This window comes from Juglans regia, chromosome 13 (assembly GCF_001411555.2).
Source record: "Juglans regia cultivar Chandler chromosome 13, Walnut 2.0, whole genome shotgun sequence".
Taxonomy (NCBI): domain Eukaryota; kingdom Viridiplantae; phylum Streptophyta; class Magnoliopsida; order Fagales; family Juglandaceae; genus Juglans; species Juglans regia.
In genome coordinates, this window is record NC_049913.1 from 6,853,546 (window position 1) to 6,866,584 (window position 13,039).

At 34.5% G+C, this 13,039-nt stretch overlaps 1 protein-coding gene across 1 annotated transcript; it reads right to left on the bottom strand.

Moving 5' to 3' along the window:
* Nucleotides 1–8,283: 8,283 nt before the first annotated feature.
* Nucleotides 8,284–12,513, bottom strand: LOC108993410 (F-box/LRR-repeat protein 10-like). The gene is made up of 4 exons (XM_018968320.2): nucleotides 12,065–12,513; nucleotides 11,388–11,596; nucleotides 11,015–11,108; nucleotides 8,284–10,122 (listed from the first exon to the last, which is right to left on the bottom strand). The coding sequence occupies exons 1-4, from the start codon at nucleotides 12,236–12,238 to the stop codon at nucleotides 8,671–8,673; spliced, it is 1,929 nt and encodes a 642-aa protein (XP_018823865.1). The 5' UTR covers nucleotides 12,239–12,513; the 3' UTR covers nucleotides 8,284–8,670.
* Between the last annotated feature and the right edge of the window lie 526 nt (nucleotides 12,514–13,039).

The window sequence follows — 13,039 nt, forward strand, 5'->3', positions numbered from 1 at the left end:
TGCCTTAGCTTTTCGCGATTAACACAAAAATAAATGGTAATAGAGATATAATATTTTTATACCTTTTTAAAACTATATTTTTAATAAGTGATATTTTTATAAAATAATAATATTTCTGTAATTTTATTTTATAAAAACATAGTCAATTTACAATATATTTATAAAATAATCATGAAAAAACTGATAGTCCTTGTAAGGGGAAAAATTTTATTATTATTTTTTAAAAATTAAGACTGTATTTGACTCCCAAACTTAGTTGAACTCAATTGAGTTCAGTCTAATTTTAATCCGAGTCTAACCTCTAAACATTCAACTTTCAAATTATTAAACTCATCTCAACTCAAAACCTTATTATACATGAGATTTATAATATTTTTTTATTTAAAATATATTTATACATGAAACTCATAATTTTTTTTAATTTTTTATAAAAAATATTAAGTTTATTTTAATATTTAAATATATTTTAAATTCAATTTAAATGAATTTCGTATAAACTTTTTTATTACTCGTTCCTATTTATAAAAAAATTAATTCAACGACTCAACGCAATTAAGGAAAACTTTTTCTTTACCCTCCAACCAGCAGTTTGATGGGCTCAAGGCATATTCGCCAAAGACATGTACTAACCACTGACAATGAGTATCCGATGCTTGTACTGACGATTAGACTTGCACTACCTCTTAAGGATCCTCCAGAGTCGAGCAACCTTTTATTTTTTACAATAAATATTCACAATCTCCTTATATTTTATATTTTATATTTTTTTTTTATCAAATATACAATCTCCTTATATTTTTTATTTTTTATTTTTTATATTTTATATTTTTTATTATTTTTTCTTTTATCAAATATTTATTATATGAATAATAAATAAAAAGTTTGAAATAATTTTAAAAGAATAAACTCAAAAAAATATATATATTAAAAATTTTTAAAAATTAAAAAAATTAAAAATATGTAAAATATGAAATGTAGAAAAAATTGCGTAGAAAAACTCTATTTTTTAATAGAGTACTCTAGAGCTACTAACTGTCGGGGGTTCTAATGTGTTTTCTTATATATATATTTTTAATTATTTTTTATTGAAATTGTTTTAATATTTTTTAATATTTAAAAAAATAAAATAAATTTAGAATATTATTAAAAAATACTTTATTAATTATAAAGTAAAAAAAATTATTAAAAAATACTTCTTTAACTATGAAGTAAAATAAAAAAACTTCGTGATTAAGGAGTTATTTTTTAATGATATTATAAATTTTTTTGTTTCTTTTAAATATTTAAAATTATTAAAAAAAGAACTAAAAAAACATATAAAAAACACATGCTAGAACCAACAGTAGCTCTCAACAGTGGCTCTAGCATTATTCTTTTTAATAATACTTTTTTAGACTAGACATAAGATGTTATTTGGGACAGATATTTTCAAGTTATCTTATTTAATTATTATAAAAATTTTAAATTTAAGTATAAAATATAATAAATTATTTAATTATTTAAATTTTTATAATAAAAATTATATTTTATTCAATTTTTATTTCATCTTATCTTATCTCAATTCAGTATCTAAACATTTCCTAAAACTTAAAGATTAGCACGTGACAGATATTTATTGCAGAGTAATGCTGTGTTCAAGTTTAGGTAGGCAAGTTTTGTAATTTTTTTAAATAAAAAATTGTGTCTAACATTAAAAATATAATGTTTTTATATAAATTTTATATTTATTCATTTTATTTAAATGGAATGCATAAATTTGTAAACTTTAAAATTACAAATATCATTTCTCATATTTATATTTAAGAAATTTTTTAGAGATTTTTTTATTAAATATCTTTTTAAAATAATTCTAATTATAAATTAGTGCATGACATACATTTCACTATGGTTGAGCTCCGACTCCGACGAAGTCGGAGTTGTCGTTTCCGACCTCCCATTGTCCCTCAGACTCCAACTCCGAACAGAAATCGAAACTCTGACTTTCGAATGGAAGCTCCGATCTCCGTTCGGAGTCGGACCGTTTATTTCTCTACATTTCTAACATATCGAAATGTATTTGGACGACAAAATTATATGGTGGGGAATATATAATAAATTACTTGTTAATGTCAAAGGCAGTACTTCGAGCTAATTAAAGAGTACTTATCACACGTCTTTGCTCGGGATATAACTACATAAATATGATCACCAAAGCTCAAGTCCAAATCTTAAAAAAAAATATTGAAAAGATATAAAAAAAAAAAACCTTAAATACAATAGTTTAAAAAATAAATAACATGTATGATATAGTAATAAGTTATAACAGTCTCATTTATAACGTAACAACAACATTGATTTAGCGTTGAAATATAACTACATAAAAATTAAATATGGATTTCACTCAAATGCTTTTTGTTTTACTCAAATGCTTTTTGTTCCATTGGTCATGCCTGAAATGAAGATAGAAAGTTGCAATCAATAAATGAACAAAAATTGATAATAAGAAATTGAACACGGTAAAAGTACAATTAGATTCTTACCAAGACTCTCAATGGGCGTCCGTTCCAGACTCTCAATCATTGGCAATTATATTATGATTCACAATTAGATCTATAAAATCATAAAAAGTAGAAGTTAGAAATATTAAAAATAATTAAATCATCATTTAAAAGTATATAAACTTATCCGATTCAAGCCTATAGCTCTCGGCATCAACGCCAACGGTATCTAGTCCAATGAGCATTTCACTTATCAAATTCTGTGTTCAAACGAGGGTCTCCATGGTTGACAGTGAAAATGAACTTCAATAAACATCCAACACGTGACCTCTAGTGCTAAATGCCGACTCTGAGGCAACTGTAGTGACAATAATGATTAGCACATCTCGGGTTACACGAGAAAGGACTGGATACTTGGTGCAATTAACTTTCTACCAAGTTAATAATTGAAATACATCACTAGGTGCCTCGACAACTTCCATAAAATATCGTTCAACCTCAAATGTACAATGCATAATATTTCTCGTTGACATGAGTTGATGATACTGCTGTATAATACGATTACCTCTAACCCCTAAAGATGGGTCAATATCACCTGAAGAAACTGTCGATTCCGTCGGCCTCGAATGTGAGGAGCTACCAGCTGTAGATGAAAGCTGACAACTATTACTGTAGTGATTATATAAGTCATCAACATTATTTTTTAGCAATCTAATAAACTCTGCAGCATTCACTGCCTCGAGGACGGAATTTACCCAAAATTCTAGAACGACCAACTTAACCCGGAGGTTAAGGATCACAGCCACAAATAGCAATCTATTTATCTTCTCAATATTCTCCCAATATTTACCATATTTGATCTTCATCCTCGTAGCCACAGCAGATAACAATCCAGCAGAGTCAGTACAACTATTTTCTAACTGAAAGTGAAGCTCTGAGAGCTCGCTGAAGAATGAGTTCGCAGTTGTATATTTGGATCCAGATAGCCGCATGGTTATGTCATAAAAAATTATTAAAAATTCAACAAAGTAGCTCACACCGATCCAATCATGTGCGTCCGGCGCACTGAGCCCCTGTCATGCTTGCTCCAACAAAGCATACCTCATGCCTCCATCCTCGACGTTCATCTGCTTGAATGATTTTTAGTACTTCTGTGCCACATTCAACATCATGTATGTAGAGTTCCATTGAGTCGGAATGTCCAAGAACAATATACTAGAACATTCAATCTTAAGATCTTCTGCTATGCCTTAAACTTGGCAAGCCTTTGAGGGGAACCCCTCACATATCGTATAATGTTGCAGACTCGGGTTATGGAATCATCAACCTCTTTTAACCCCTCAACAACTATGAGGTTGATGATATAAGCACAACATCAAATGTAAATAAACTCATGGGCCAGAATGACATCATCTCTCATTGTCGTGTTCCGCTTAAACCAATCAACTGCTGTTTCATTGGCACTGGCATTGTCAACTGTAATACACAGCACTTTTTGAATTCCCCAGTCCTTTAAACAATCATCCATCTTCACCCTAATGGATGCACCTTTATGATCCACAATATCTTTAAAACCAATAATTTTTTATGCAAAATCCAATCACTGTCAATGTAGTGTGCTGTGATACACATGTAACAAACGTTTTGTATAGAAGTCCATGTGTCAATCATAAATGAAACTCTCTGGCCAGTGGTAATAAACATCATCATCATCTCCGCCTTGTCTTTCGCATGCCTCTTCATACAATCTCGCATCACTGTATACCGTGATGGAATGGAAAATCGTAACTCAACAAAATTTAGAAACTTTCGAAAGCCTTTTTTCTCTACTGTGGTAATGGGCATCTCATCAGTAATTATCATCTATGCAAGCATGTCCCTCAAGACCTTCTCACTGTATTGAGAGATGACCAATTTCTTAGTTTGTGTACCATCAGTGGCTGCAGAAGTTTGGTAACTAAGGTTGGTCTGACCAGTGACTTGCAATCCCTTCGCTATCTTATATCGTTGGCAACCATTTAGATGTGCTATTAACACACTAGTACCTTACTTCTTTGAATGGCATCCACAAAGTGATCCACAGTGACATATTGCTCCCGAGTTCGCAATATCACCAGAAATTTTGGTGAAATGCTCTCATGTCCACGACCTCTTTTTAGAAAGCCGTGGTGGTTGATCTTGCTCGATGGACATCTCTTCCTCTTCGTTGAACATATCATCGTCATCTATATCAACTGGAAGTGGGAGTCGACTACTTGCACAAGATGTAGCTGCCCTAGATGTAGCTGTCCTAGATATGGCTCTATGGGTGGAAGTACCCACCGGTGTAGGAGTTGTAGCATTGGCATCCGCCACATCCTCTTGTGGACAATCATCTCCACTATGTCTAGGATCCATATCACAATTAATGAAACTGAAAAAATAAATTAGAAGCAAAAAATTAGTTTAAAAATAAACTAGGCTATATTAAAATTTAAATCAACGCAAAGATATAGGACATGTATTATTGTATCATAATGTATTATTGTATCGATGTATTATTACATCGAGGTTCGCTCGAAGTGCGCTCGATGTGGCGCTTGAGTGGAATTCATACAGAGAGGTTCACTAGTTTTGCGCTCGACTCAGCGCTCGAGCATAACTCATACAGAGAGGTTCGTTCGACGTGGAGCTAGAGTGGAATCCATACAGAGATGTTCGCTTGTATTGCGCTCGACTCAACGCTCGAGCAGAACTTATCCAGAGAGGTTCGTTCGAAGTGCGCTCGATGTGGCGCTCGAGCAGAACTCTTCTAGAGAGGTTCGCTCGAAGTGCGCTCGACGTGGCGCTCAAGCAGAACTCTTGTAGAGAGGTTCGCTTGACTTGCCCTCGACATCTCGCTCGAGCCAATGTTCAAGACAACGTGCGCTCGACTTGCGTTCGACACCTCGCTCGAGCGAAATGTTCAATACAACTTAAAATTCAGAATTTTAAGCTCCGTGATTTGTTGGGACTATATATAAAAAGCTTATTTCTGTTCTTTGGTGCGGAGAAACATAGCAAAAATCGTAGGTGTTCTGTTCTTGATTCTCTTGCACATTTTTTCAAACACATTGCATGCATACAACACAACTTACAAACACAACATACAATTCATCAAATACATTTCCTTACTACAAATTTACAAAATCAATTCATAAAAATCACAACAAAATATTAATTTATAAGAAAGGTGTTGTAGAAAATTAAATTTCTTGAATTAAATTTAGGGTTCGGAAACCCTTACTCTCACCGTAGGTGGAAGCTGAATAGAGGAGCAACGAGGAATGACGGCATGGAGGAGCAACGACGAACGGCAGCACGCTGGCAACAGAGACCCGAGATGTGAGACGTGAGATGCGAGACGGCTTCACTGGTTCAAACGGACTCTGTGAGACGCGAGAGAGAAGGGAGAAAGAGGACCGAAGAAGGAAGAAGGAAGAAGGGGGGTCATGCGTTTTGGACCCTCTAGTGTGATGAAACGACGTCGTTCCATATTAAGTGGAATGATGTCGTTTAATTTTTTTTTAAAAACCCAATTATAGTTGGGTTTTTATTTTTTTAAAAAATCGGAGTCGGAGTCGGAGTTCCGATTCCGACTCCGACTCCGATTTTTTTTTATATTTTTTTACATATACTTTTTAATACATTTAAATATATTAAAAAAATTCATAATATTATTAAAAAATATTTATTTAATTATTAAATAAAAAAAATAAAAATAAAAAAATAAAAAACTTATAATGGTAAAAACCAACGGTAAAAATTAACGGTGAAGTAATATTTTCTTTTTATTTTATTACAATTCATGTACATGAATAGATATTCTGTCGTCCCACTCTATCTGCTGAATGTACTGTTAAGTGATTTTTTTTTTCTTTTTGTCTTTTCATATTTTCTTAATACATTTAAATATTTTTAAAAATAAAAAATATATTAATATATTTAAAATTATTTTTTTAATCATTGAATAAAATAAAAAAATTTGACCAGTGGTCAAATGAAGTGATCAGGAGGTAAAATAATTTTATTCACGTGGATAATATTATCTGAGATGTTAATAATGTTACGTTCGTACAGTGATGCTAGTACGAAGGCTACTCCCATCAACTCTTCTAGCTTTTTAGGGCTTTGTGGGCGTACTTGAACCATCAACTGGGGTGGGCCCACCCCGACGTCATCTAATTTCAGGCCCATTGAACGAGAAAATTGATCAGAAAGTACCACATAAGTAAAGTCTAAATTTGTACATCCACGTGTCACGTATCTGGGGGGCCAATTGAATTGAACATCTTATCCTCATAGGTTGTGTTTTTACTGACTGACATTTTAAAGATAGGATCGGAAAATTGGAATTTTGCAGCAGAATTAAATCTCATAATGATTAGCGTTTTGATGAAAGTCCAGACAACCTCGCCTTTATGAATACAGAATACAGAATACAGAATCCATTATTATTCTCCCCAGATGAAAACTATTAGCATCACCGGTAATCAAACACACAACAAATTTCATAATATATATTATAAAATAAAAATATTTTTATATATAAAAATATTCCTCATTTTAAAATAGTTTTTAAAAAATATTTCTTATTTTAAAATATTATTATATAAAATATTATAAAAAATTATATGAGTTTATAATTTTTCTTAACAACAAACGTTGGTGGGGCTGATGAACAAAATTGTCTAAAAACATCAAAAGGATTTTAAGATGAGTAATGTTACGTACGGTTTCTATTTAGAGATTGTATATACAAGTATAATTAATTTTATTTTTAATTTTTTTTAAATTATAATAATATTCTTATTAAAATTATATATATTTTTATTTAATAAAAAGTTTGCATATATAATCTCCATTTAGATACTATAAATATAATTTATCTTTTACAAATAGAAGATATGTTTGCAACTTATTTATTAACTTATCAATTACTTGACGTGGAAGCTTTCCATATCATTTAGTAAAAAATATATATATATATTTAATTTATTTTTACAAATGTTATTGATCTCATAAAAATGATTTATTCTTTTTTCTTTATGTGTAATAGACTTTATTAATAACCACTAAGGTGGTAGCTCAGTTGATATGGGCTGCTATTTCATAGCCTTAAAGTCAAGAGTTTGAGTTGGGCGTAAGTCGAAACAACTTGATGGAATAGTGCCTAACCAAGAATCTATGAGACAGGCTTTGAACTAGCTGACAGCTTGGTGGTGCTGTGGTGGCCGGTTCGCCCATTGGGTAGTAGCTATGGTTCAAACCGGACATTCCACAGCGGAAAAAATCTCCTAACCTCCTATGGTCACGTCCAGGGAGGATAGTTATGTTGATTGCCCCTACTTTACCTTTTTGAGAGAAAAAAAAATAGGCTTCATTAATAATAACAGTTAATATAGACATATATTATGTAGCCTAAAAATAATTATAAAAAGGATTTTTTCCACTAACAAAATCCAATAATCTTTTTATTAGCTTGGTACTTTTGTAGAAATTGTTAGAAGTTGCTCATTGTGCAATAAAATACGTGCATCGATTATTGGATCGATATATTTTGACTGCTAACCAACTTTCAAATTCTTGGAGTAGGAATCTTGTGTTTCTAGCTATTCCTTTCATTGTCCAATCCGTTGCTTTTTGGGGCTGCTCTGATACATAAATGATTTATTTACAAGGATATTTGCAAATATTTGCTTAGAGAAAAAATATTTGCGGTTTTGCAGACACAAAAAGATTCGCCAAAGTAAATCATAAATTGACATAGCTTCATCTAATATATTAAATTTATTTTACAATCTAACGTATCACATCAAGTACGTAAGTTCGACCAGTGGAATTTTAGCACTGTGGCATGTATATACCACATGTCTTGGCAACAAGGCCTTCAGCGTGGCCAAAACAATTACCTAAATGAAACCCAAATCGAGTTCATTGGGAAGAATTACATGGAAAATAATTAATAAACAAACGCGTTTAAACTTATTTAAGTAGCAAACTTTAACAGACATTCCCAAAGTGCATTGGTTGATGAAATCGAGTGAGGAAATCGAATTTTCTGAACTCTAACCACAAGTTCATGATAAAAGAGTTACACCTATCCCATATCGACACTAGCAAGCAATTATTTCGCAGGCATGTATAAATACACATTGGAATATTATTGCGCGCATTATTCCATCGGTTCAGCATTGTTCTCAGCATCCCCCATCTCTTCATCATCATGCTCAATCTCGCCTTCGAGAAGCCACTGTTCGAGTTCGTCCACCTCCTCATAGTCATACGCCTCATCATAGTCAAGCACGTGTGAGCCATCGGAGCAATCCCATCGATTAGCCCCCAATTTGCCACCATGGCATTCCACATGCAAATATGGTCTATTCCTAGCTAAAGCATCTACCAAATCCCTATTAACACTTCCCCTGACGCCCAGCCATCTCAGCCTTGGAAAGTACGGTTTCTTCAGCCAACGGAATGCAAGTTGTGTGATGCCACCACATTCATATAGATCCAGCAACCTCAAGCTACTACCATGCCATCGGTCCTCATAAACCTGCATCGAGGCTAATGCCATGACAGCTGTGTCACCGACGAGTGGGCAAAACTGCATCCGAAGTTCAGAGAATGGAACCCGACTTCTTGCCAGTAGCAAAATTCCGTAATCAGAAAGGTTAGGAATATTTGATAGGTCCAATTCTCGCAACTTCATCCTACAAGAACCATCAAATAATGCTGAAATGCATTTATCAGTGAGTCGCCTGCACCCTCGAATGGACAATCTAACAAGTGAACCAATAACCCCCGGTCTTAAATATGTCAATCCCACATCACTTATATCTGAGCCATCCAACAGCAAAGTCTTCAATTGAGGAAGAGTGCTGATGGCTCGAAGTGCCTCATCCCCAAGGTTTTTGCAATTTCTCAGGTCAAGAATTCTTAGATCCTTGTTGGATACCAAATTCATGACTGCCCGATTGGTTAAAAGATTGCAAAATATCAAGCTAACATGTATCAAAGAAAGGGAAGTTGCAGAGATATCATGAAAAACTAGATCAGTTAACTGGGTCCCCAGAGACACCTGAAGCTTGTGTAGCCTAGAGCATGAATGCAAGATTGTTTTGAAACCTGTGTCGGTAACTCGACAAAAGCCACCAAGACATATGCTTTCCATCTTTGCACATTTATCAGCCATGAAGAGGACTCCAAGATCGTTGACTCGTCTAAAATAGGTAACAATGAACTCCTGGCGTCGAACCAATGAGAGACGTCTCAGTTTCCCGTATTGATTGAGTTGTTGAAGGCCATAGTTGGTCAAGTCAAGTGCAATTTCTGGTTCAGTTAATGGTGCATCTGAAAGATCCAAATGGGTCAAGGAGACTAGACCTCGAGATATTGTACCAACCATAGTGTCGGTTATATGGTCTACTGATAGGCACAATTTCTGAATGTTTGACAATATGGATGGTCGAACATGATTTGGTGACTGATGGGGTCCCAAATTTGGGCTAACCATCTCAATCACTGTTTCTGAAGGAATGTAGTCGATCTCAAGATAAGTGAGTTTTTCAGATGCCAAAGCCCAAACTTGAGCATCAAACGAAACATCAAACATCAGGATCAGTGCCTACGAAAAGATTGCAATAAAAATCAGACGAGACACACGAGAAAATTATAAAAGGGCATGGAAACAATTATGAAATCAGACAACTGTACATCTGGAAAGAATTCTGGAAAGATAGATTGAGTTTCTCTAATTAAGCTGCGCAAGACCCACATAGTATCTACAAAAAACTTCAGCATATGCTACACTTTTAATTATTAATCAGGGTGGCCCCAAAATACCAAATGGCCAAGAATGAACAATATGCCTTTCAAGCATGACAATGGCAAGTGCAAACTTCTGAATACAAAACAATATGGAAGAAAAAAAAGTCAAACGAATATGATAAGTAACCATCACAAGTCAATATGTAATACAAAAGTTACTAAAATAAGTATCCATATTATGCAATGCATTACAAATTGAACAAGAATTTTATCAAAATGACGCAGTCCTGTATTTGATATTTTAATTAGGTCAATAACCAAATGGTAGTAACTTACTAACTTCACCCTTACGCACAGGAAAATATCCATCAACATAAAGGAGGGATCTAACAACGATCACAGGAACTGAGGCAACAAGCTAAAATACATAGAACTGTATTTATGAATAATACTGCTGATCACATGTTACTTCAATCTGTAAAAAAAAAAAGGATGGATGCTACTCATCATCCCACACTACACACTTTACATAGTTTAAAATTATTTCTTATTTTATTTTATTCTTGTTAAACTAATTGAGTTGTTCTATTTATCATCTATACACCACATACTTGTCATAAGAAAAAATTAAAATAATTGAAGTGTGGTGTGTGGGGATGATAAGTAGATTTATTTTACACTCGGACATTCTCTTTTTTCAACATTTACTAAGTGTTCTATATTTAATTACTCTTCCAGTTAAGCCTTACTTCTAGCTGAGTGCAACCGCAGAGCAAATCCTTCAGATCAGAAATATCAATCGTCTGCCCTCTTTTTTCGGCCACTGAACCCAAGCAGAGAGACCTGAAGAAATTAAACACCCAAAGCTAATAATCCCACCACTAAAATTAGGGAACAAGTGAAACCATGCCATTATAAATCTAATGATCACGTATATGTATCTTCACCGAATTAGGATCCTCTTACGTTTTTCTTTTTGGCTAAGTCCACTCTGAAAGTGTCAGCAATTAGTTTTTAATTAAATAGATACGATTCTTCATCTCAACCATACGACTCAAAAGAGATGCACAGATTAAAATCCTACAGCTACGCTTCAAGCACAAAAAAATAGAGAGAGAAAACCTTAGATCCGGGCATCGCCTGCCGATCTCAGAAAGCAGTTTCCCGCTAAAACCGGCGCAATTGTGCAGGCAAAGTTCGTGCAATGGAGGACGAAGCAAGAGTTTGATTGCCGAATCGTTAAGGCGATCGCAGTCAATTTTCAGGCTCTTCAGGTAAGGGTTTGGAGGCTGCAACAAAGGCCGCAGCAAATCCACTGAAGGAGCAATATCCTGCAACAGCAACCCACCAGAAAGAAATTAACCGAAAATTAAATGAAAAGGGAAAGGTAAGAAAAAAATAATAAAGAAACTTTGGGAATAACAAAATCCAAAAGTTACAAGTTTTATAATCCATCTTTCCGTTTCTCAGCATCGAGTAAAACTTTGGGGAGGGAATGTTTATTTAGACATGTTTATAGAGAAGCAAACATGGCTGCTCATTATCTTGCTAAATATGCGAGAAATGTTGATAGAATCAACATGTGATGGGATTGTATTTCGGACTTTTTTTTTATCTCAAAGCTTGTGGTTTGATTTATGTCTGTAATTCCTCTTTGGATTAATGAAGTTCATGGTTTATTATATATAAAAAAAATGTTATAAGCCAAAATTCGTTTTCTCCATTTCCATGAAATTCTCGGCATCCAAACGGGGCAAAGGGTTTTCTAAGGAGGTATAACGAGAGAGGAAGTTACTCACGAGGAGGTGGAAGGTGGGGAGGAAGGAGAGGATCTGAGAGGCGCAGGTCCTGAAGGCGGTACACGTGGACGCGGCGCAGCAGATCGATCCGACGTCGAGTTTCGTCATGATGGTGGCGAGTAGTGCCGGTGGCAGGAGCTCCAGCCTCTTCTCTCGGGGCTCGTTGGTACCCATGGAATTCTCGGACAATTTGGCTGTAGGATCTCGCGGTCAATGTGTTCCCTATCGCCACTGCGTGGCATGTTAGTTCCGACTTCCGAGTGCCGACCTTGAGGAGTTTACCCACGCGACAGATTTTTATTGGCTACAATCTTAGGGTGTTTTCTTCTTGTTTAACCGTATCAAATCTGTTGACGCCTGGAAACACAAAGTTCGGACGGGAAGAAAAGATCCATTCTCGGATTGAGTTGAGATGGGTGGGGCTTTGATCGGTATTGTTTGAAGCTCCTGACAATAATTTAGTGTACAGTGTGGTTGTACGGTGTCAGTATGTATATCTATGACGGTGAATATTATTTAAATGTAACAAAAATAAGAAGAAATGAACATACAAATTTACGTAGTTCGTCACTCAACTTACGTCCACCAGGGTTTGGAGATGAGAGATTCTACTATAATATGCTTGTTTACAGTCTCTCGTTTCCTCTCATTTCTCATTATATAATGGAAGCTGGAAATCTACTAGCTGGAGAAGATACTCTCTTTGGAACTCTCTGTCTTGAGGTTGAAGAAGTCGAAGCCAACCCAAAAGTTTCTAAAACTGTAGACACCCTGTCTCTTTTATCTAAATCTCTTCATGTGTGCACCTCGATAGTGGTGAGGGATGTCTGATTTGCGTATCTGACCCCCTTTCTCCTGACACCTCCATGTCTCCTGACACCCTCACCCCCTAGTCCATTCTTGTCCTCTTTCATTTTCTCATATTTGTCTTTTAGTGATGACCCATTTGATGGATTGGGTGTTTAAAATCACTTT